Source organism: Calliphora vicina, chromosome 1, assembly GCF_958450345.1.
Source record: "Calliphora vicina chromosome 1, idCalVici1.1, whole genome shotgun sequence".
In the NCBI taxonomy this organism is placed as follows: domain Eukaryota; kingdom Metazoa; phylum Arthropoda; class Insecta; order Diptera; family Calliphoridae; genus Calliphora; species Calliphora vicina.
The window spans coordinates 10,582,950-10,610,348 of NC_088780.1; the positions used below are offsets into that span (position 1 = coordinate 10,582,950).

Below are 27,399 nucleotides of genomic sequence, written 5' to 3' on the forward strand. Positions count from 1 at the left end.
GAACATATTTTAGTTAAACCTTATTAGACATGATTTTAATAAAAACATAATCAAATGTCAACAAAAAACCAAATTTCTTAAAAAAAATTTTACGGTAAACTTTATCATACAAGATTTAAATTAAAAAATATTCAAATTGCAATAAAAAAACAAATTTCTTAAAAAAATTTTGAGGAAAAAAAATTTATTCGGTTTACGAATATTTGAATAATTTTTTTAATGTCCGCGCTCTCATTCAATAATATTAAATTACAAAAAAAAATAATCCAAAATTTTTAATACGAATAAAATTTTATTCGATTGTAAAATATTCGAACATATTTTAATTAAACCTTATTAGACATGATTGTAATTAAATCATAATCAAATGGCTACAAAAAAACAAATTTCTTAAAAAAATTTTGACCAATAAAATTTTATTCGGTTTAGGAATATTCAAAAATATTAAATTACAAAAAAAATAATCCAAAATTTTTAATACGAATAAAATTTTATTCGATTTTATAATATTCGAACATTTATTAAACATGATTGTAATTAAAACATAATCAAATGGGAACAAAAAACCAAATTTCTTAACCAAATTTTGACGAATAAAATTTTATTAAGTTTAGGAATATTCGAATAAAATATTTCAGAATATTCGAATTCAATTATATTAAATAACAAAAAAAAAATAATCCAAAATTTTGAATACGAATAAAATTTTATTCGATTTTAAAAATATTCGAACAAATTTTAGTTAAACTTTATCATACAAGATTTAAATTAAAAAATATTCAAATTGCAATAAAAAAACAAATTTTTTAAAAAAATTTTGAGGAAAAAAAATTTATTCGGTTTGCGAATATTCGAATAATTTTTTAATGTCCGTGTCTTTGTGCTCTCATTCAATAATATTAAATTACAAAAAAAAAGAATCCAAAATTTTGAATACGAATAAAATTTTATTCGATTTTAAAATATTCGGCCATATTTTAGTTAAATCTTATTAGACATGATTTTAATGAAAAAAAATTCAATTTTCAACAAAAAATCAAATTTCTTAAAAAAAAAAATGACGAATAAAATTTTTCGGTTTAGGAATATTCGAATAATTATTTTCAAAATTAGATTTCTGTACTTCTGACTAAAGTATTTTAAAATAAGCATCAAAAACCCAAATTTCTTAAAAAAAATGATGACGAATAAAATTTTATTCGGTTTGGCAATATTTAAGTAAATATTTTGAAAATTAGCTTTTTATAATTTTGACGAAAATATTCTAAAATAAGCAAAAAAAAAAAAAATATTTTCATAATAAATTTGGTACGAATAAATTTTAATCGGTTTTTAAATATTCGAATTAATATTTTGAAAATTATTTTTTTAGCTTTGCATTCAAAAATATGGAAAAAAAATATAAAATTATTTTAAGAAAATTTTTGGAATTTAAAATATTCGAATAATAGTTTTAAGAATTTAGAATTTCACTATTTCATTCAAATAAGTAAAAAATCTTTAAATCTTGCACATTAATTCAAAATGTCACATTTCATATTGGCCTTATATTTCCAAAACATAAAGTGTAACTAAATTTTTCTTGAGTTTACAGTAAATATGAATTAAAATATTTACACTATCTAAGCCTTACAAGTATTTTGCAATAAAGTTTTTAAAAATTTTCCATATTTCTTTAAAACTTTTCATGATATAAGGAATTGAAACAAAAAATACCTAATTAATATTAATCATACGTCTTCGTACACAATTTTATTAAATTAAATGTTTATGTCCTAAAAGAAGTTTTCATAATAAAAATTTGTTGAATGAACTTAAACAACAATTTGTTTTCTAACTAAAAAATAAACTAAAATAAAGTTTGAGTTAAAAACAAAACAGGTAAAATCAAAACCAAATCCAATTTCTTTATATTCAATTTAAAATATAAAATAAAAAACGGTATTAATTCCACTAAATTGGAATTGTGCCAATTCCAAAAACCCAAAATATCATATTTCGTTTTCAATTTAATATTTCGTTTAAATGGAAATAAAATAACAGAAAATATCTTTTGTCAGTTTATTGCCATTGTATAACTTTAATTGAAAAACTTTACAATTTTCTTTTACATTTTACCCAGCACTCTAGTAAACATATGAAACCGTCAATTTTATTTTTCAATTATTTAAAGCAAAAAAAAAACCCAGCGAAAACAATGCAAGAAATGGAAAAATGTCCCGCACTTACTACCACATATTGCCGTACCACAAATTTTTTTTTCATAAACGTGTCAGGTTTTTAATAAAATAAATATGCGCTCACGAACAAAAAATGAATATGCTAACTGCCTTATATGTTGAATTCCCAAAACCTCTATACAATTATTGTTAGAAATGTTATGATAAACAAATATATATTCAACATTACTGTGAATACAAATAAAAACACATACATTCCACCTTTAAGCAGATATTTTTTCAATATATTCGCCTGACATTTTTTTTACAATGAAACCAGAAAAAAAACTCAATGAGAAATGGAGAAGAACAGAGCAGATATAAAGCAATACAAGGAAAATTGTCACAAACAGAACTTTAATGGTTTTTGTAACACGGCAACAAAAGAATGAAAATGTATTTTATTGCGCCACACATATATAAACAGTTATGGAGAAAAGTAAACACACACTTGGAAAGAAATTTAAATAAATTTAAATTTCACCAAATCTTAATATAAACAAATTATTTCCGAATTATAAAAAATGTTTCGATACTCAAACGTATTTGATTTTTAAGAAATCAACTGTCTGCATACTTTTCCGTTTAACTGTTTAATACTTCAACCTGTTCATTGTATAGTTATGGGGATTGTAACTATATTATTTAAATATAATTATATAAATATAGTTTTCCCCGTAAATCTATTATGGCATATGAAGGTATTGTAGTTAGCAAAAAGGTAAAACTATGTATTTTATATAAAATTTAAATAGTTTATTTAAAGGTTAATTCTATTAGCATATTGAAAATGATCACTATTAATGATTTTCTGTGTAGAAACCTTGTAAAAATAAATGACAAAATAAATGATGAAACTGTTTTTCATCAAATACAATTGAAATGAAAGAATTTTAAATTAAAAGGCTTTTAAATTATTACAATTGGTTGTAAATGTCAAAAGTTGTGTAATAAAATGTAAAATAAATAAAAATTAATATTAATCATACGCCACAGCAGCAAGGGTTTTAAGAATTTAATAGGTATAGATAATACTGTAGGTAATTTTTTAAGTTTAATGGAAATATAACCATATATAGACACTAGTACGTGATAAAAGACCAAAAAAAGAGACCCTCGTCTTCCAGTTTTACCCAAAGTCATGCACTGTTTTTTATGGGCCTCGATTTCAGTTTTGCAAAAAAAGTGATAATTTTCCCATCTTGCAGACAGTTCGGAAAATTGTGAACATATAAAATCAAAAAAACTTCATCTCCAAGATCAAAATCGCAAAAAACTTTAATAAAATCGAAATATATTTAGGGGCCTGTTTCTCTAAATGCGAACTAACATTTTCATTCTTATTTTATACTAGCTGACCCGACCGACGTTGTCCTGTCCAAATTAAAAAAATAGTTGGGTTCGATTTGTGAATTTGAGAGAAGCGGTTTGAAATGGGTAAACATAGTTAAAAAGAAAAAAAAAACGTATTGTTGAATGATAATTTTTGTCAGTTGTCAAAAACCTAAGTCTGAAATATGAGTGATCACAGATCGAGCTCCTTTTCTTGATTAAACGCTTATTGGCCAAGTTATTAGCGATTTTAGATATTTTGAGTTTTTATATAAAAAAATCGATTTTTTGTCTGAAATATGAGTGATCACAGATCGAGCTCCATTTCATGATTAAACGCTTATTGGCCAAGTTATTAGCGATTTTAGATATTTTGAGTTTTATATAAAAAATCGATTATTGTTTAGAAATATGAGTGATCACAGATCGAGTTTTTATATAAAAAATAAATTTTTGTTCAGAAATATGAGTGATCACAGATCGAGCTGCTTTTCTTGATTAAACGCTTATTGGCCAAGTTATTAGCGAATTTAGATATTTTGAGTTTTTATATAAAATAATCGATTTTTTGTCAGAAATATGAGTGATCACAGATCGATCTGCTTTTCTTGATTAAATGCTTATTGGCCAAGTTATTAGCAAATTTAGATATTTTGAGTTTTTATATAAAAAATCGATTATTGTTTAGAAATATGAGTGATCACAGATCGAGTTCCACAGATCGAGTTTTTTTATAAAAACTCAATTTTTGTTCGGAAATATGAGTGATCACAGATCGAGCTGCTTTTCTTGATTAACCGCTTATTGGTCAAGTTATTAGCAAATTTAGATATTTTGAGGTTTTGTATAAAAATCGGTTTTTTGTCAGAAATATGAGTGATCACAGATCGAGCTGCTTTTCTTGATTAAACGCTTATTGGTCAAGTTATTAGCGATTTTAGATTTTATGAGTTTTTATATAAAAATCGGTTTTTTGTCAGAAATATGAGTGATCACAGATCGAGCTGCTTTTCTTGATTAAACGCTTATTGGTCAAGTTATTAGCGATTTTAGATTTTATGAGTTTTTATATAAAAAATCGATTTTTTGTCAGAAATATGAGTAATCACAGATCGAGCTCCTTTTCATGATTAAACGCTTATTGGCCAAGTTATTAGCGAATTTAGATATTTTGAGTTTTTATATAAAAATTCGATTTTTGTTCAGAAATATGAGTGATCACAGATCGAGCTGCTTTTCTTGATTAAATGCTTATTGGCCAAGTTATTACCGATTTTAGATATTTTGAGTTTTTATATAAAAAAAATCAATTTTTGTTTAGAAATATGAGTGATCACAGATCGAGCTCCTTTTCATGATTAAACGCTTATTGGCTTATATTGAAAACAACAAATAAATTTTAAAATGTTCGTTCGCACTTAGAAAATTTTTTAAAGCTGCCTAAAAGTATGCTTTAGTTCATAATCAGTTAATAGTTTATGACCCAAATACTTAATTCCTTTAGTTTTTTTACTAACTTTTATTGACCTTCCTAAACGGTATTAAGAATCATTCCTAGGAAGTTCATATGTTCTAGAAAGTTGTTTATTGAGATCTTAGGTACATTTTTGTAGTTGATTCTTTCCTTGAATTTTGAACGGTTTGCCACCTATGGACCTGAACAGGGGAAAAATTGTAAAAAAAACTAATTTTTTAAAGTTTTTCGAGATTTTGATCTTGAAGATGAAGTTTTTTTTGATTTAATAGGTTCACAATTTTTGTTCTCTATGACAAGGTCTACAACTTTGCATCAGAGAGTAAATCAAAATTCCGAACTGTTTGTAAGATATGAGCCTGAGAAAATTATCACTTTTTTGCAAAAATTATACCGAGGCCCCAAATCTTTGGAGCCCATAAAAAAAGTGCATGACTTAGGGCAAAACTGGGAGACTGGTCTTTTTTTTTGTTGGTGTTTTATCACGTAGTGCTGTCCGTATATGGTTATATTTCCATGAAAAATGTAGAAATTACAAATAAATAAAACTTATTACTTTTCTAATATTTCCATAAATATTAAAAGTAAAACAAAAACATGTAATATTAAAATAAAGTTTCGATAACGAGTTTTTGTACAATTTATTAGCATATACTATTTTTGTTTTCATATAAAGAAAAAGTTTTTTTGGAATTTAATACTTTAATGTTTAAACCATTTTTACCAGAATTTTTGCAATGTAATGCCAGAATTGTGTAAAAGTACATAAATGTAATTGTATATGGCTTGAAAGTAAGACAGTAGAAATGTGTGCATTGAATATTACAGATCCCTGTGGGAAATAGAGAAAAAATAATTTGTAAAAGTAGTAGCAATATGTGTAATAGTACTAATACAAATTGCAATTATATTAAGGAGTGAGATCGAAAAATTCTTAACACACGTTTTTCATTACATTTTTTAACCCAAGTATTATTTGAATTTTTTTTTGATCAAGTTACCTTTGAAAAACATGTCAGTTATTATGTGTAATGTCAATTATATTAATTTTTTTGTTAATCTGATTAAAATGAGTGACCAGAAAAAAGTGCGTACTGAAATTATTAAATATTTTCAGCAAAACCCAACTTGGTCTTACAAAAAGTTGGCCAAGCATACAAAGGTCTGCCGTCAAACTGTTTCCAATGTTATTAAACAGTACCGGGAGAACTTGTCAGTTGATAGAAAACCTGGTTCAGGTAGAAGGAATGGTCCACATGATGTTTCTAAAGCCAAAAAAATAGAACGCATTTTCAAAAGAGCTCCCAACACATCCGGTAGGAAAGCAGCCCGGTTAGCTCAGTGCTCGGACTATTTGGTACGAAAAGTTAAAGCTAATGCAGGTTTAAAAACATACAAGGCTCAAAAAGTTCCTGACAGGAACGCTACTAAAAATTTAGAGGCCAAAAACAGAGCACGGAAATTGAAGTCAAGTTTTATAAAAAAATATTCTTGCTGCATAATGGATGACGAAACGTATGTTCTGGCAGATTTTTCGCAACTTCCAGGTCAAAAATTTTATGTTGCTGATGCTCGAGGGAATGTTGAAGAAAAGTTTAGGACCCAAAAGCAGACAAAATTTCCCAGAAAGTTCTTGGTATGGCAAGCAATATGCAGTTGCGGCAAAAGAAGCCACTCATTTGTTACAACGGGCTCTATAAATACCGAAATTTACATCAAGGAATGTTTACAAAAAAGGCTGCTTCCATTCATAAGACTTCATAATGTGTCCACTTATTTTTGGCCTGACTTGGCATCCTGTCACTATGGCAAACAAGCCCTTGAGTGGTACAAGAACAATAATGTGGTATTTGTACCAAGAGAGGCAAATCCTCCAAACTGCCCGGAGCTAAGGCCAGTGGAGAGATATTGGGCTCTTGTTAAAAGAGAATTGAAGAGTACAAAAAAGGTGTCCAAAAGTGTGGTAGATTTTAAACGGAGATGGACTACATGTTCGAGCAAAGTGACAGAAAGCACTATAAAAACGTTAATGGAAGGGTTTCCGAAAAAGGTTCAAAATTTCATCACTAGTGATTAAAACTATAAAAATAATTTTTTTTTGTAAATTGTAATAATAATTTCAATCAAATAAAAAAAAAATTAAAGCTGTAAGTTTAGTGGTTTCTTTTTTATAAACATATATGTATGTTAAGAATTTTTCGATCTCACTCCTTAGTAGAAATGCTAATGGTAATAATATATTGCATGGAGGGTTTTTGTATAATAAACAATACATAAAATTCAATAGTAATAAATACAGCTGGTATAAGCTGAGGTATTAGTAACAATACAGCTACTAGTAGTAGTAGCAATAGTACTCCAACTAAGTGCAATTACTCCTAACAATAGCTCTACTTGCAGCTATTAAAACCACTTACAATAGCACTTGCAGTACTTCAGTTTATTTTTTTTATACAATTTCATTTTACTGTAACATTTTGCACCTAATTCAATTTATTTTTTATTTTTATTATTAGAGTATTGTTTTTCAATTATTTTTACACTATTTTAATTAAATTATTTTCCTTCCTGTTTAATTCTCACAGGGCTTTATCTACTAGACATTTGTATAGATATTTGTTTAAAACACATAAGTAAAATTTGTATATTATATAAAAGATTTTTTTTTGAACCAACAAGTTTTTATACATTTTCTACACATAGTTTTTCATTTCTATATTCATACATATATGTAAATATTTTACTATTTTCTTGATTCTTACTTTGTAAGGGCACAATGTGTGGAAATGTATATATATGGGTATATCCATGATCAATAACGCGACATTATCAAATAAAGAAAATTTAAAAATATATTGTTTTTGTTTAAATTTTTCGGTAGCATTTTAGTAGCTGTATGTTTAGTATGAAATTTAGATTTTGTCGTTTTATTGTTTCCAAATTATATAAGCTACACATGAACGCGACAAAAAAATATAACACGTTTTCGTTGGCATTTAGAAAAATACAAAATTTAACGAATTGGAATATAGTTTTGTTTATTTATAATTTTCAAGCCAATTAGTTCATGATAACAACTCGGATCTTGAGAAATTTAAAACAATTTAATTTTTGGTAAGGCTGTGCCTTTTGTGGAAATGCCCATATATTGTAGTATTTGTTGACAATTGTAAGTATGTATTGTGTTGAATGCTTATAAGGGGGGCAAGTATTTAAATACGTGTGTGTTTTAGTATAAAATTTTATATACTTCATGATGACATTTAAGGAATTAAAAAAAAAATATTATTAAAGGGTTGGCATTTAAAGGACTACTTAGAAAAGAAAAGCATTTTAAAAGTAGTTTAACTTATTTAAGGTTTATTTTAAAAGGTTTGAAATAGTATATACAGACATAAATTATGTCTAATGTAGACAGACTCAACTCCTTCTGGTATAGACACAGTTCAATTCAGTCTAGTATAGATGGAGTTTAACTCAGGCTAATTTAAATAGAGTTTAAGTCTATCTAGTCAAGACAGAGTTTAAGTTTGTTTAGTCTAGACTGAGTTTAAGTCTGTTTGGCATAGACAGAGTTAACTCAGTCTAGTATACACAGAGTTAACTCAGTCTAGTCTAGTATAGACACAGTTAACTCAGTCTAGTCTAGTATAGACATAGTTAACTCATTCTAGTCTAGACACAGTTAACTCATTCTAGTATAGACACAGTTAACTCATTCTAGTCTAGTATAGACACAGTTAACTCAGTCTAGTATAGACACAGTTAACTCAGTCTAGTATAGACACAGTTAACTCAGTCTAGTATAGACACAGTTAACTCATTCTAGTCTAGTATACACACAGTTAACTCAGTCTAGTATAGACACAGTTAAGTATGTCTAGTTACTATAAACAAAGGTTAACTTATTCTAGTATAGACAGAGTTTAATTCAGTCCATTATGGACAGAGTTTAAGTTTAACTCAGCCTAGCACAAACAGTGTTTAAGTCTGTCTAGAATAAATATAGTTTAAGTCAGAGTTTAAGCCTGTCTAGTATAAACAGAGTTTAACTCATTCTAGTTTATACACAATTTAATTCTGTATAGTAGGGTGGCTCCAAAATTAAAGTTTCGGATGTTCCCGACTAAAATGAAAATTTGATCATTCTAATACTACGTTTTCAAATTTTTTCGTCCTGGGGTTAATATTTGGCGAGCTGGATCCAAGGATATAAAGGTCCTTTCTTAAGATTTTTTACATTTTTTATATATTTCTTCCAAAGGAAGTATATGAAAATTTGGTATCACATGAAAGGTCTCTGAGAGACGCATTCAATTGATTATTAGAAATTAAAAAAAAAAAAATTAATTTAAAAATTTTTAAAATTTTCGACAAAATTTTGGTTTTTTTTTTAATTTTTTCATAGAATTTATTCAAATAAATATATGAAATTTCTGATCATAAACACCATGTAATTTCTCCGAAATGGTTTTTCTCGTTTTTTAAAATTCAGTCCAGTTCAATACTTATTCAAATTTGTGTAACCTAATTTCATCCCTATCTGACAATCTCTGTATACTCAATTCATAATATATGTATGTAATGGGCATCAAAATAACTCAAATTTTATAAGCTTTCCATCGATGTATAATTTCGAATACTTTTTTCAAATTACATGATGTTTATGATCAAGAAATTTCATATATTTATTTAAATTCTATGAAAATATTAAAAAAAAACTAAAATTTTGTCGAAAATTTTTAAAATTTTTAAATTAATTTTTTTTTTTAAATTTCTAATAACAAATTGAATGCGTCTCTCAAAGGCCTTTGATATGATACCAAATTTACATATACTTCCTTTGGAAGAAATATGGAAAAAATGTAAAAAACCTCAAAAAATAACCTTTTTATCCTTTGATCCAGCTCGCCAAATATTGACCCCAGGATGAAAAAATTTCAAAACTTAGTCTTAGAATGAATAAAATTTTCATTTTAGGCGGGGCCACACTACTGTCTAGTATGGAGTTTAAGTCTAGTGGATACAAAGTTTCTTTCATAAAATTGCTTAAAAAAGAAAATATCACTTAAGATAAGAAATTACGTGTCATTGGAGATAATTTATGGTAAAGTTACAATGAATAGTAATTTATATTTAAATGTAAACTGCATTTATTTAACTACTATAAATAAAAACTAATATTAATCTGAAACATGAAGCAATGTTACTGAAGTCAGTGTCAAATTACACTGTCCAACTGCATTTTTGGAACAGAATATCGACTCTATAATTCTGAAAGAGCATGTTGACTAGATAATTTTTCTAGAATTTCAAAAAATTCAGACCTGTTGGACGGTCTGAATTGTTTGAATTTTTTTTTTACATTGGTTCAAAGTTTTAGTTTTCTGATGGAAGGGAGGATTATACTAACTGAAAAAAAATGTTGTATGTTAATGTCTGAGAGAATTCTTATTGTCAGAGTTATATTATGGAATTTTATGAGTATCATTTTTGTGGAAGAATTTAACCCTCTAGCTCCTCTCTTTAGGGGTCAATTTGACCCTTTTTTCGATATAATCTTATAAAGTCCTTTCAAAAAGGACATTTAAGGATTAAAATATTCTACGAAAATCTTTGCCGGAAAATTTCTGTGGGAGTCACCAAAGAAACCAAAGTTGTAAATAAAACTCTTTACCTTTAATTAGCAAAATTACATGCGATGTGGCATGTACACATTTCTTAAAAAAATCGCCAAAAATACAAGTATGATCCGAATGAGCTGAAATTTAAAATATGAATAGTCCTTAAGGAAGTCTACAAAAAATATGAATATGTATGTAGAATATCACTTTTAGTTCAAGAGATATTTAGATATATTTATTTTTTTTAAATGCTGTTCTTCTCAATTTGTCTCAATTTGTTGGACAGTATTATTGGTTTAAAAGTCATTTATGTCATTTAGGCTATTTATTTTAACACAAATTTCAATTATTTCATAAGAAAGCGAACATTTTTATGCCCCATTTTCTCAATCTCTGGTTATGGTTTTTCAAGAACTATATTAAGAACTATCAGTATATCATCACTATAAAAAATAACCAGTGATTAACAAATTTGTTTACTTTGCTTTCAAATATACATAAATTTAACTAAAGGAGACTAGGCGTATGAGTAATATTTATATTTGTTATGAAAAATAATATTAATCATACGTAGTGTATGACCAACAAAATTAAATATATTAATTTATAAATAACTGCTTAACTATTAGTACAATTGAAAAACTACACAGAGAAAACAGATTCGTGATAGCAACCGAATTTGTTGTCAATCGAATGATTCGGTTGCACACATAGAATTTTTCGGTTCTATCAACAGAAAGTCAGTTGATAAAGAAGAATTTCGGTTGAAGCAATTAACCTTTGGTTACCCCTTCCAAAATTTTATAGCCACAACTGGAAAATTCGATCACTAAGGTAGAATCATTCGATTGGCAACAAATTCGGTTGCTATTCTCTGTGTATGTGAATGAAAGTTATTAAGAAGGAATTAAGCTTTTTGAAAATGTATGTTGTAATCTCGAAGTTGTAAAAACAGGTGAGCTATACAGAGACAAAGTTGACCACTTAGTTTTGATAAATAATATATGACCAACAAAATTGAATATATAGATTTATATATAACTGCTAAACTAGTGTGCCAATTGAAAATATAGTATAAATACAAATTATAAAGGAGGTCGCAGGCTTTCTAAAAATATAGCTGGTATCCTCGAAATTAGTATATAGGGTGAGCTAAAGAAAGACAAACTTGGCCACCTAATAATTCATATGTAATGTATGGGTTTTCAAATTTAATATAAAAAAGAATAATAAAAATATCCACTTTGTATACAAGTAGCTATGTTGAGTAGTATTGATGCGGTTTAACTCTATCTAGCATTTCCTCTCTTGTTCGATAACAATATTTACACTTTACAAAAAAGATCACAATTCAAAATGATGTATATTTTTCAAAACCAAAAAAGCCTAAATAAGCAACAGCTGCCTACAACCGCATTAAATATGCTTTGCTGTACGTGTGTATTTAATATTCCAAAATTAATGCAAATTCAAATACTCATAGTTGAACAATTTCAATAGTTTGTCAAATAGTGTTAAAGTTGCACTTGATTTGTATAGAATAAATGCAATGGCAAAAGAATATTTGTTGTAGTATTTTTTTGTTAAACCATGTTAGTACGTGAGAGTTCATGTGAGGGTGTTAGATGAAAACATGTTTTACATTTTTATTATTGTTGCATGTTTGCTTGTTATCTGACAGCTGCTTAATGCTGTTTAAAGCCTCAATTGAGTGCTATTCAAAGTGAAAGTGTACGTGTTTTACTTGGGAACAGTGAAAACAATAAACTAGGACTTATAATAGGAGGCAACATAAATTAAATATAATTATTTATCTAGGATCCTATAGTTTAGCTGATTTAAATTTAATTTGTATTGATTTTAAATCTTTTTTTTTGAGATTTTTCAAATGTCCTTTATTTTAGATCATTACTGTTATCATATTCAAATTTGTTGCTTAATTGTATTTCTCCACCCCCTCCCTGGCAAATTCATTACAATTGTATGGTTTCTATTGTCTATAATGTTAAACGGAAGGAAATTCTCAATAATGAAGTTGATTGTAAATACTGAGGTTTGAGTGTTTTAATTTGACAGATTTATGGGGAAAATGTTTCAAATTTAATACTAATAATCGAATCTAATGTGATGTAACTAAAAATCTCTTTAAATTTAGATAGTTTTTCAGGTAGTTTTTAGTTAATATTGAATATCACTGTGTGTTTAAAATACGATAAAATTTAAAAATTCTAAATAATTTGTTTTAAGCTGCCTAAAAGTATGCTTTAGTTTATAATAATTTAATAGTTTATGGCCCAAAACACTTACAGCCTGGCCCACGATGTCAAAAGAAAAATGATGCGAGCAAATTTGTATGAAAACTATTCGAAAGATTTTATAAACTGAGTGTTTTTCATACAAATTCTTTCGACTCATTATACCCTACACCACCATAGTGGGGAGGGTATTATGCGTTTGTGCAGATGTTTGCAATGCCCAAAAATCGACTTAGAATCACTTTCTCAGTCGATTAAACGATGTCCGTCCGTCCGTCTGGTTGGCTGGCTGTCCATATAAACCTTGTGCGCAGAGTGCAGGTCGCAATTTTGAAGATATTTCGATCAAATTTAATACATATTATTTTTTCAAACCAACGACTAAGCCTATTGAAACTGGCTGAAATCGGTTCATTATTTCACCTAGCCCCCATACAAATCTCCTTCCGAAATCGGTCATAAATGTTTAGTTTATATATGTATCTCCATAAATTCCGCTACAAATATGTTTTATATTTACATGTCAATTCATGTCACCAAATTTTGTTACGATCGGTCCATAATTAGGCATAGCTCCCATATAGACGAGCTTCCGAAAATCACTTTAACGTGCATAAATCGCTTAAAAATTTTGGTATACTCACAAAATTCAACATAGTAAACTTTCATATAGATATAAATCACACGACGTAATTTCATGGTGATCGGTCTATAATTGGTCATAGCCCCCATATAAGGCCCACTTCCGAAAATCACTCAAAAATATAAATTATTGAAATTTTAAAAGAAAAATGTTTTTGCTCTTTTACTTAGTGTAGGGTATTATATGGTCAAGCTTGACCGACCATACTTTCTTACTTGTTTTTCTTTAATTCCTTTAGTTTTTTCTTACTAACTTATATTGACCTATCTAAACGGTGTTCCTGAGTCAGTACTACAAAAACTAGGATATAAGTTGGTGTTGTTTAATTTAAAATCTTGTTGTTATATTAAATAAGTCGATGTTAAATTAAATATAAAATAAAGTTCATATATTCTAGAAAGTTGTTTATTGAGATCTTCATTGTTTCCTTGAATTTTAAACGGTTTGCTTCCTATGGGGGAAACAGGGAGGAAAAGGTAAAAAAATCGATTTTTTTAGTTTTTTTTGCGATTTTTATCTTGAAGATGAATTTTTTTGGATTTTATATGTTCACAATTTTTGTTCTTTATGGTAGGGGCTACAACTTTGCCTCAGATAGTAAATCAAAATTCAGAACTGTTTGCAAGAATATGATCACTTTTTTGCAAAAATTACACCGAGGCACTGTGGTTCCAAATCAAAATCTAGATGGACACAATTATGAAAATCGCTATCTTCAGAATTTGGAAAAACTAAGTTTTTTCGGTAGCTGACAATCTGCTCTCCTTCAATACAAATGGGGTTTTCAGTTGGACAATTCGTTTTCTCGACAGAAGCGCCAGAAGTTCAACAAATTTTGAATCATATTTTCGTTATTTTTTTTAATATTTTACTGCTTTACTAAATTAGATATATCTCAATGGTTTTACCATATAGAAATTCATACTTCAAAACATAGATAAACATTGATATAGGCTTTTATTAAATGTATATCTTATATTTATGGGCCTCTCCATTTTCCTGTTATAGTCCTTTAAATTTGTTTCTCAAATATATTGATATTTTTTATACCTTTCACCTTCGTGAGAAGGGGATATATAAGTTTGTCATTCCGTTTGTAATTTCCACAAAATAATTTTCCGACCCTATAAAGTATATATATTCTGGATCCTTATAGATAGCGGAGTCGATTAAGTCATGTCCGTCTGTCTGTCTGTCTGTCTGTTGAAATAAATTTTCTGAAGACCCCAGATATCTTCGGGATCCAAATCTTTAATAATTCTGTCAGACATGCTTTCGAGAAGTTTGCTATTTAAAATCAGTAAAATCGGTCCATAAATAACGGAGATATGAGCAAAAAACCGGGACAACCTAGATTTTTGACCTATTTTTGATATACATATATCTGGATTACTAAGTCATTAATATAGACAATATGGATATCTAATGATAGATATTTCAAAGTCCATTGCAACGATGTAGATAAGGCTATATATAGTAAGTTGGACCTACAATGGGTCAAAATCGGGAAAAATATTTTTTAACCCGAATTTTTTTTCATCAAAAAATTTTTTTTGTCATACATTTTTTTCCAAAAAAAAAAATTTAAAAACTAAAAAAAAATTTTGTTTTAAAAAACTTTTTTAAAAAAAAATTTAAAAAAAAAAAATTTTTGAAAAACAATTTAACTTTGTTTACCTAAACATATTTAAAAAAATTTATTTTAAAGTATAAGTTGGTGAAGGGTATATAAGATTCGGCACTGCCGAATATAGCTCTCGTACTTGTTTTGTCTAAGAATGTCGAAGCCCGTCCAATGACTATATACATCATTTAGAGAAACTTCTGGGGAATGTCTTTGTAAAAAAATTGTAGCAGCCAGCACCCGACGAAATATTTTTTTTTTTAATTTTTATGGAATGGAATTTTTAGAAATATTTCTTTATTTATTATTGATTTTTATATATCTAAACCCTACTGTAACTTGAAATATAGTAAATTCAGATCTTTTTAAAAATTTAGTTTCAGAAAGACATGAAAACGTACTGTAACTTGAGAAAAAGTTTATATTGATATTTTAAAGATTTTTTTTGGAATCGGAGATACCAATTCTATATAAAAAGATCGCCAAATAATTTTGTCCACCTAGATTTTGATTTGGAACCACAGTGCGAGGCCCCAAATCTTTGTGGACTCATAAAAAAATGCATGACTTTGGCCAAAACTGGTAGACACGGGTTTTATTTTGGGCTTTTATCACGTAGTGGTGTCCGTATATGTCAATATTTTTTCGTGTTCATTTTAAAATCTCACTTAACATATGCGTATGATTAATATTATTTCCACTTAAATAATTAAATATAACTCATACGTAAAGTAGAACCTTTAATTTATCACAAAAAGTCACATTTAATTATAACAATTTTGTTATAATCATCTAATTCCTTTTGACTTTATTTCTGTTTTTAATATAATCATTGTTAAACTACCGCCACCACTTCAATATTATACGCTTCAGTGTGTATTAATTCTATTAATATTAATTGTATGACCAGGCCATTAAAATTAAATGTCTAATTCATTTAATTTCTTTTTCACTGTTTTGGCTGAGTTTTTTTTCACCATTTCTCTTATTTTCTGCTTATTTTGTTCGTTATCTTTGTTAATTATTGTTAAATATTTATTTGATTTTATTATTATGGTTGTTTAATCATCAACATTATTGTCAGAATGTTATTTGACATGACATTTTCTGTGTTAAGAGAGTGAGAGACAGACAGACAGACAAACAGACAGAGAGTAAGTGTGTGTTTTAAGACAAATTAAGTGAACAAGTTACACATAAATGTCAGAAAGCAAAAAACAAGTAAAAGACATTATAAAACACTTTAATCTTGCCAATTACTCAAAGTAGTTTATTAAATGCAATTTAATTGAATAATAAATCCAATATTTCATTTATTTCTATAAAGATTTGTGTTTGTTTCAAACAAAATATTAAAATTTAAATCAATTGATTATTTGATTTAAAATTTTATTAAAGAATTGGTTATTGTTGAGCTTATAATATCACAATTTAGTTTTATGTGTCATTATTGCATGGCTTATGAATTTTATATGTTTTTTAATTGCTTCTATGCCATCTATAAAATGTCAACCTTTATCTTTTTGTTGTTCAAAAAAATTTTCCCCAATAAATTTGTTTTATATTTGAATGAAAATAATAAAAATGTCATCAAAATATTGTATCATAAATTAAATGTCAGAGTATAAATTTTCACCAATTTCAGGTGTTAAATCATGCATGTTATAAACAGAAAACTGTTTGGGAAAATATAAAAAATTAAATCTTGTTTTTTTTTAAATAAATTGATTGAATTAAGGATATTCAGAGTTTATTTAAACAAACATAGTATAAATGTTTAAAAACAATACGAAATAATCAACATATGAAATTGTATTGGAAATTTAAAGCATATTTTTAGGGTCATATATAAAATAAATTTAGTTAATAGGGTGCGTATGCTTATTATTAATTGTACTACCAAAATATAAATATTACTCATACGTAAAGATAATAAATATTGTGGATTTTGTTAATCTTTATATATATAATTCTTCTGTACGTGTGTTAGTAACTAAACTCCTCCTTAACGGCTGGGCCGATTTCGATGAAATTTGTTGTGTGTGTTTGAGTGGGTCCCTGGATGGTTTGGATTCACAATTGACCTATATAGGAACAATGGGAATGGCACCTCCCATACAAAGTAACAATTTATTATTGCATATGTGGAGTACTATTATAGTGGGAGTCTTCAAACTTTGTGTGTGCTATGGCAGAACAACGTTTGCCGGGTCAGCTAGTTATATATAAAAATATTGTAAATATGTATATTTGATAGCTTATGATGTTGGCTTTCATTTACTGCAAGAACAATTTAAGAATTTTGAAACAAATTTGCATATTTTGCTACAAAAAAAAGTTGTCCCTTTTAAATATTAAGAAAAATTTTAATAAATTTGCAAGACATTTCAAGTGGAAAAAGAGCCGTGTGATTTCGTGGGAAGGGATTTATGGCCATACATTAATCCCTTCCAACAAATGACTTCCTTAACACAAAAATATTTATTTTTAATAAAGTTTTTATGCATTATCTTCATTACTTTAATTTTTTCTTATATTAATTGGTTCAGGGTAATACAGCTTAAAGTGTTTTTATTTATATAGTTTTAAATTATTTTAAATCGTTTGAAAATTGTGAAAGTTATAGCCGTAATTAGAAAAAAAGCCATAATTAATATTAATCATACGTCAAGATGGGCAAAATTTACATTTTTGTAAAAATCTTGAAAGTTAGAGCGATTTTTAGAAATTCTTTAATAAAATCAAATAGACTAAGAACTAAGTTTATATTTTCAATAAGAAAATATTTTAAAATATGTTTTTAAAACCCAAAAAAAAAACACTCTTGAATAAATAGATCCTATACTGCTTAAGAGTAAGACATATTATTTTGTAATGTTTCTCTGTCCAAATAATGCCTTTTCCATATTACAACATTCTATTATTTAGTTTTACTGACTTTTAAATTTAATAAATATTTCGATATAAAGTTTTTCTTTCCTTCATTTAGCAAATGTTGGCAAACTTTACAAAACATCAAGCACGTTTTTTCTATTAATTTAGTGCACTAAAGTTGGAAATAAAAATAAAAAGAAAAATATCGTGTTTGTGCAGGCAGCAAAAGTTAAGAATTATAATTTTATTGCTTTAAGAGAAGTTGGTGTCTGGATGCAAATTGTGTTTTGGCTTAGTTGGGTTTTTTTGAATTAGTTTTAAATGCAATAGCTATTCAGCAAAGTTAAAGAGCAATAATTTTTTAAATGAAAATTAGTTGAAAAAAACTTTATTTTTTTTTTTTTTAAAAAAAACTTATTGTAATTCAATGTTTTTGGGATAAAAAAAAAGTTTTCTAACTCCCCTGAATTCTTTGTTTGTTTTCATAGTTTTTGCTTCATTTCAAATTCAATTTTTCAATTTAAAATTCAATTAACAACATTGTATTGAAAACAAAATAAAATTTTTTTTACAAAACATCTACACATGCATAGTTTAAATGTTAAAAAGTAACAATATTTTCAAAGTTTGCATAAGGGAATATTCAAATTTCCAGCAACCTTCTAATTGTTTGCGTATTTTTATGGTTAAATGTGGTAGTACAGTGCGTGAGAAATTATACAGCAGCAAATAGAAGAAAATATAAAAAAACATTGTTTTGTAAAATAACAAAGAAACATTTCTAATTAATTTGAATACAAAGAAATAAAAAACCATGTTGAATATTTTAATTTTGTTTTTTAAAGTCAGAAAAAGCTAGTGCTTTTGTTGGATTAAAAAGAAAAAGAAATATTAAAACAAACTAGAAAGGTTTTATGAAACAAAAAAAAAATAGTTTCTTAAAAATGAAAACAATGAGAAAATATTGTAACTAATATTTCTATTTTAAAACTAATTTAATGTTAATTATGCTTCAAATTTATATATTTTGCTTTTCAAATACATATAAATTTAGTTAAAAATAAAACCAGGCGTATGAGTAATATTTATATTTGTTATGTAAATTAATATTAATCATACGTAATGTATGTCCAATCAAATTTAATATTTACTTTTGTATGTCACATCTAAACTACTGGATCGATTTTAAAATTGTGAAAAATATAAAGGAGGACTTAAGCTTTCCAGAAATATAACCCACAATCTCCAGGTTGGTACACGAGGTCATCTATAGTGCGACAAAGTTGACTACCTAGTAATTCATTCGTAATGTATGACCAATAAAATTTAATAAATATGTTTGTATTTCACTGCTAAACTACTAGATCGATTTTAAAATAGTTTGAAAGAAATTTGTAAAGAAGGACTTAAGATTTCTGGAAACTTAACTTACAACCTCGACGTTGGTATATGAGGTGAGCTGTAGAGCGACAAAGTTGACTACTTAGTAATTCATTTGTAATGTATGACCAATAAAATTTAATAAATATTTTGTATATCACATCTAAACAACTAGATCGATTTTAAAATAATATTAACAAAAATTATAAACAAGAATTTAAGCTTTTTAAAAATGTAACTTACAACCTCGACATTTGTATAGAGAGACAGCTACAGTGGGCCAAAGTTGACCCTCAAGTATGTGAAAAATGTGTTTAATGATTTTAAATAGCTTTATAATCAGGTAAATAAATTTATGTCAGAACTTTTTTTAATTCCATTTTAAGCAAATCTGTATTAAATAAATTTAAATTTTATTTCCAACTAATTCTATGAGCAAGAACAATATTCTTATTCTATATTGATTTTATTTTCAAAGTGTTTGCTGACCCGTTAAAAAAAAAGAATGGACAAAAAACTTTATCAGTGTTTTTTTTTTCTTTGCTTGTCGTTTTTATGGCAACATACATAATTGAATGTTAAAGCAATTTTATGCGATTGTAAATGGAAAATGGAATTTAGCTGGTAGTTTTTTCAAACATATACCATAACATGGGTTTCAGTTTTTTAGTTCTTTATTTTATTTTTATTTCATTAGATCAATGTCATTTTGGGTTGATTTAAGAAAGAGTTTATTGGAAAAATATTGTATAAAAAAAATATTTGAAGGTTAAGTTTGTTTTACTGAACAGAAATGTAGGATAGTTGTTTTAAAGCAAATATTTTTTTATTGTTTTAGGACAAATTTATTGATATTATTAAGTTGGAATTCAGATAAATTTTGTTTGAACAAAACTTCACAAATTGTAAAAATAAGTAACTCCATTTTGTCTCCCTGTAGCTCACTAATTTTATAAACTAGGAGGTAACATGTTAAGTTTCCAGAAAGCTTACGTCCTGCTTTATAATTTTTGTTTATATGGTTTTTCAAATGCACCAATAGTTTAGCTGTTTCATATAAATTTGTACATTAAATTTTATTGGTCATAAATTATGAGGTGATCAAGTTTGCGTCTCTGTAGCTAACACTGTATACCAATGTCGAGGTTAAGACATACATTTTTATAAAGCCTAATCCCTCTTCTATATTCTTTGTGAACATATATATTCTATTGAACTAACAGTTTAGAAGCTACATCTATATTTGCATTTCACATTTTATTGGTCATACAGTACGTATGATTAATATTAAATTCAAGAACAAAAACTAATATCACTCATACGCTTTGTTTTCTTGTAACATAATTTATATTGAAATAACAAAATTAAGCAAATTTGTTAAGATCTAAACTGAAATTTATCACTTATTTAATGATAATTAAATTTGGCGTATGATTAATATTGTTTAATATAATTTTTTTGGTCGCATATTATTAAATATATCTTTAAAATTTAACAAATGACTTTTAAATAAATATTACTATGACAGTGACTTTAATAATATTGCTGCATGTTTAAGATTAATATTTATTAAATTTTCTTGGTAGTTGCTAAAAGAAAGTAATTTGCACTTTACCATAAATTACTTTTCATTGTAACTTTATATAGATAATTTCCATTGGAAAAGTAATTTCTTTTTAAGTGATTATGATTGATGGCTTAAAATGATATTTACTTTTTAATGCAATTTGAAAAAAAATTGCAGTTCATATTGGTGTTTAATATTAATCACACAATTAGTTTAATGGAGGAGGGGGGTTAAAATGTAATTTGTTTCTTGTCTTTTTTTCTTTAAAAAGCTTATGATTGATGAGGAATATTTTGAAATCTATTGCAAGTGTTTATAAAAAATTTAAAAAAAATGGAAAATTTTCAATATTAAAAATAAGCAGAAATTAAAATTTTCTAAATATAAATTTTTTTTAAAAGCCAATTTGTGTTTTTTCTTAAGCACAGCATATAAGATTCTTAAGCTGGCAAAAATTAGTTCATTTGCTTTATATATATTTTTTAAAAATTAAAATTGCTGTTTTGGGATATATTTCCTGGTTTGAAAAAGAAAATTTAAAAATATATTTTGAATAGAAATATAAACCAAGGCCTTATGTTGTTTGATTCCATAAAAAAATTCTTAATATTTCTGTCGTTTCTCTGATTTTTTAAAAAATTAAAATTTTTGAACATCTTGACGTATGATTAATATTAATTATGCCTTTTTTGCTATTTAAGGCTATAACTCCTACAATTCTCAATCGATTTCAAAAAAAATAAAATTTTATAAATTAAAACACTTTAGATTATATACCATGGAACATTCTAAATAAAAAACTTAACAATAAAAGAAAATATATTGAAGCTTTTTAAAAAAAAATTATAATGGAATTAAAAATGAGGAATTTTTTAAAATTTTTAGCTTTTATTTTGAAGCATTTGTACAATTTAAATTTATTCAAAATATTAGCCATTGTAAGCTATGACCTTTTCCCATCTTTGTGGCAACATATGGATTCCGAGCAAAAATAAATGCTCATCTTTTGAGGCCAAGGACGAATCAAGCCAATTTCGTACTAATTAATCGAGCGTACTAAATCGATTGAAACAAATAGTAGTCGATCGAGGCAAGGCCTGTACTATATAAAGAGTGAAGCAAAACTTCCCAACCACTTCATTCTAAATAGTTTTAAAAAGGTATTGCAACATGTATCCGAGAGTTTTCATGATGGATCATTACAGTTTCATGTTTGGCCTCATATTTTGGGCGTTCTATGACCAATTCTCGACCGAACGCAGCAAATCAGCTGCGTTCGATGCAAGTTCCCTGTGTTGGTCCGGCTACATTTCAGCAGCTCATAAGAGATAGTATCCTTTTGCTCCCACCAAACACAGAGCATTACCTTAGCGCCATGGATATTTGGCTTTGGAGTCGATTCGACTGGTTGGCCGGGCTTCACATACGATCTCTTACATTTCGGGTTATTGTAATGTATTCATTTTCCATCGCAAGTAATGATTCGGTACAAAAACGGTTTACTTTTATAGCGTTCAAGCAGCATTTCAGACATACAAAATCGTCTTTCAAGGCTTCAATTTGTGTGGTACTCAATTTCCCTACTTTTGGCTGAATGTGGCTGCTTTTAAGCGTTTTGAAATTGCTGCTTGAGTAGCTCCCAATGAATTTGTGCACTTTTGTTGAGTTTGACTACAATCTTCATGGAGTAATGCCTTCAACTCTGGGTCTTCAAACTTTTTTGGGTGGCCTTGGCGATCTTCGCCTTTCGTGTCAAAATTACCACTTCCGAACCAAATAAACCATCTCTCGCATGGTGAAACCGATGAAACACATTCGTCATAAGCTTCGGTGAGCAATTGGTGTGCTTCAGCGGTATATTTTTTCAAGTTAAAGAAGTAAAGCAAAACTTCCGGCATTCAACACTTTCGAAGCCAAAAAAAACTTAGTTGTTTACACTATAATTTTCAACAACTAAGTGAGAATAAATGACAGATATGTATATGCCCTTCAAAATGATATATAAGTTATTAAAAACAAAAAAAACTTTCAAAAGATACGCCAGCAGTAGATTCAAAAAAATATATTTTTGGCTTTTGGAGTAAACTTTTATGTATAGAATGACATTTTGAAATATTAGTTAGGGAAAATATAAGCTTAAGCCTTAATTTAATTGATTCCATTTAATTATACTTAATAGTTATATATGTTTCTAAGATTTTTAAAAAAATTTAATTTTTGTTCTCATGACGTATGATTAATATTAATTATGACTTTTTTGCTAATTCTGGCTGTAATTGCCACAATTCGCAATCGATTTTTAAAAATTTCAAACTATAACAATTAAAACAACTTAGGTTTTAATACCATGAACTAATTTAAATCAAATAAGACAAAATAACATTTAAAAAAACTTTATTGAAATAAATATTTTTAAATTTTTCCAAATTTCTCAATTTCACCTTAGAATATTTAAAATGTTTTCTTTTATATTTATTTTATGTTTACTTCAAATTAGTATTTAACGAAAATACCTGTGATAAGTACATACTTAAAAATTTGAGTGCTTAATTAATAAGATTTTTGGCATTCTCCACAAAAATGCCATTTACTCTGCATGAGGCACAGGAACTGTTGCTGGTACTGGAAATATCTTAATAATTATGCAAATTTTGTTAAATAAATTATTTGTACTTAAACAGCAAATGATTTCTTAAGGGAAATCACCATGACGTTTGAAGAACAACAATAAAGATTAGAATGGTAAATAGTACAACTAAAATGAATGACTAAATGTAAGAGAATGAATGGAAAGATGAATTGTTATTAATTACAATGACAGGTTGGGCGTTTGATGATAAAGGACATTTTAAGTAAGACATACAATTTGAATAATTTGTGGGGGATACTAACAACAACCTGAAGACTCCATTAACTAATATCAATGATATTTGACTTTAATTTCAAATTGAATTTCCATGTTATGTTAAAATCACAAAGACATCATTCAATTAGGAAATATCTAGAAATTTTAATTTTTTAACTAACACACAACCTAAATTGAATACCTTGTTCATTCCCCAAAGACCTTTGTCCATGTCTTGGCAAAAATAAACTTTCCTGTATCTAATGGGTTTGAAATTGTAATTTTTCTCTTTTTTTTCTTTCTTACAGAAGCCTGTCATCCTTATGAACCATTTAAATGTCCTGGTGATGGCAACTGTATATCAATACAATATTTGTGTGATGGTGCACCTGATTGTTCGGATGGCTATGATGAGGATGCAAGACTGTGTACAGCAGGTGAGTTGAAACTACAAAGGAAATGCTAATGAAGTAATAGAAAAAATAATACAGAAATTTTATGAAAATGTCAGAGTAAAGACAAGAAATTTATTCTAAGTAGTATTTTACAAAAAAATAAAAATTGTTTATTAAATATTAAATTGGCAATAGAATTCAATATTACAATATTAATTCAATATTGCTTGTCAAAGTAATTTCAATACATCAGTTGAGTAATTGATTTATGTTGCTCAAAGGATGTTTAAATATATAGGAAACTAATTTAAATTCACAACAATAAATGACCTTTAGGTTTTTCTTTTAAAACAAACCCTAAAATTTAACTTGAAAAATAATCAAAAATTTCTCTTTACACACTCTGTTGCTGCATCAGAATCACAGTAACAAGTGTGTGTAACATGTAAAACAGAAACAATGTTTAAATACAATTGCTTTAAACACACACAATAAGTCCACATACCATCACTACATGACATACACAGACCCAGCAGAGTAATAAACAATAGAAAGAAAACAAAACCAGCAAGAGAACTAATCAATTTACATGCGAGTGAATGTGTATGTGTTTCAAGTTTAGCCTAAAGATATGCTGTATTTATCAAAAACCAATTCAATGAGAGTAGTAGTGTTGTAGTTGGTTGCACTTGTTTAAAAGAAACGAAAACAAATACTACTGCAGTTTGTTAGGGATTTTCAAAGAGTATGGTACAGTGGGACAAATTAATTGATTTTTATGAAAATTTTTTCATTAGAGTAAATTTTCCCAAATATGTTTAATATAAAAATTCTTAAAAATACGTAAATTTATTCAAATATTGTACAAATCCATTACACATTAAAATATTGGCATTAAAATAAACTCGGTATTTATAAATTTAACCACTTTTTCCGGAAATCTTCCCATTAAAGATTTTATAGTTGTTTCTGTTACCAATACCTTTCCACTGGCCAAAGTTTTCAACAGTTATGATAATATGCCTCCCAAAATTAACATAATCAAGAGCTTTTTTTCCATAGTGGCATGATGCTAAATCAGGACAGAAATATGAAGTCACTCTGTGCTGTAAATTCCCGTAAAATTATTGCCGGGAATTCCCGGGAAATTTAAATTTTTTTCCCGGGAAAAACGGGAAATTTTAAATTAAATAAAAATACTTTAATACATTTAAATATAACATCTCTGTTTGATAAATGGCTTGTTCCAAATATTAGTGAAGGTATTAGTTTATCCATTAAGGATACAGGAGAAGAATTAAGCCGAAATTTTGCTATGATGGACACTCTTTATGAACAGCTGTTATCTAAAAATTCTACCATTTCTCAAAGTTAATATGACAATATAACAACAGACTTATGTAAATTTCCTAATAACTTCCCAGTATAATAAGCTAAATTATAATACAAAAAGACTATATTCATACATACGCCTATTTGACAGCAATGTTCCCTCATCAGTTCAAAGCGATGATGATGATATTTTCGAAATACAAATGGAGCAAAATTTTAAAAACGAATTAGATTATTCAATCAATTTAAAATCAAATGCTGAAAGTCGTTTTAAGCGGGAATTAGCTTTCTTTGAAGCAAGTAGCAATCGGAGAAAAAATTTAGATCGTCTTTATAATGTTATATTAACGATAAAACCACCGCCTGTTTAGAGCAATAGAGTTTTCTCGGTGTCTGGAAACTTTGCCACTCAAATAAGAAATTGTCAAATGACTTACTGAATGCATTTTGAAAACTAATTTTTTTTTTAAAAATAGTTCTATGAAGAACATATGTACAACATTATTTCTATGAAATATTCACAATGTAGATTTGCTCTAGCAAAGTAGCAAAAGAGCAGTTTAGCAGAAACCAAAAGCAAAATACATTAGTACTACTTTTTTATTTATTAACACGTTTTAAACTATTGTCACATACAAATCTTGATCCGGAAGTTGTGAAAAGTATGCCAGTACAAAAGTTTCATCATCCATCATACAACAGATTTTTATAAAATGTTACCTAAATTTGTTCGCTATTTCTATTGCTTCTCTGTAACTTTCTGAACATTATATGACTTCAACCCAATATTAGCTTTAGTTCTGCGTACAAAGTAATTAGAGTATTTAAGTTTACCAGCTGCTTTTCTGATAGAAGTGTTCGGTGCTCCAGGAAAATGTTGTTCGATGGCTTTTGTCTTACCAATATTTGTTAGACATTTTTTCCAGGTTTCCTTTCAATGTTCAAGTCTTACCTATACTTTGAAACAGTGTGACGATGTGACATTCAAATCTTTTTTATACCCTTCACCTTCTTGAGAAGGGTATATATAAGTTTGTCATTCCGTTCGTAATTTCTACATTTTTCATTTCCGACCCTATAAAGTATATATATTCTGGATCCTTATAGATAGCGGAGTCGATTAAGCCATGTCCGTCTGTCTGTCCGTCTGTTGAAATCAATTTTCTGAAGACCCCAGATATCTTCGGGATCCAAATCTTAAATAATTCTGTCAGGGATGCTTTCGAGAAGTTTGCTATTTAAAATTAGCAAAATCGGTCCACGAATGGCTGAGATATGAGGAAAAAACTAGGACAACCTCGATTTTTGACCTATTTTTTACCTATATCTGGATTACTAAGTCATTAATATAGACAATATGGATATCTAGATGTAGATAAAAAATCGAGGTTTTCCCGGTTTTTTCCTTATATCTCAGCCATTTGTGGGCCGATTTTGACGATTTTAAATAGTAACTGAGCAGGAAGAATTCTCGATATATTGATGTATGAATCATGTACAGTGAATGTCACTTAAAATCGTACACCATCGTAGTCAAATTTTATTCATTAGTTTTAGAAAGTTGATGTTTTGGAAATATTTTAAAATGCTATTTTTATATTGTGTGTGCTATTACCTATCAGAAAATTGGGTATAATTTTAATTGCCCTTATCCACAAATAAAAAAATTGGGTAAGACTGTCAGTGCCCAGAATATCAACGCTTCATTTAAAATCGTAAAGGCACTAAAAAATAGCAAATGATACCCTACAAAGTATTAGGATTATTTAATATTAACATTTTTTTTAATTTTTAAAGTTTTAATTATTATTTAATATAATTGTACGAATTTAAGT

The 27,399-nt window shown here is 27.4% G+C and overlaps 1 protein-coding gene across 1 annotated transcript in view; it reads left to right on the forward strand.

The window, feature by feature from the left end:
* LOC135963912 (IDLSRF-like peptide) overlaps window positions 1-27,399 on the forward strand; it is a 105,159-nt gene that overhangs the window by 64,162 nt on the left and 13,598 nt on the right. The window contains exon 2 of the mRNA XM_065515919.1: window positions 24,146-24,274. Within this exon, the coding sequence (XP_065371991.1) occupies window positions 24,146-24,274 (129 nt within the window). The remainder of the gene's footprint in view (window positions 1-24,145; window positions 24,275-27,399) is intronic.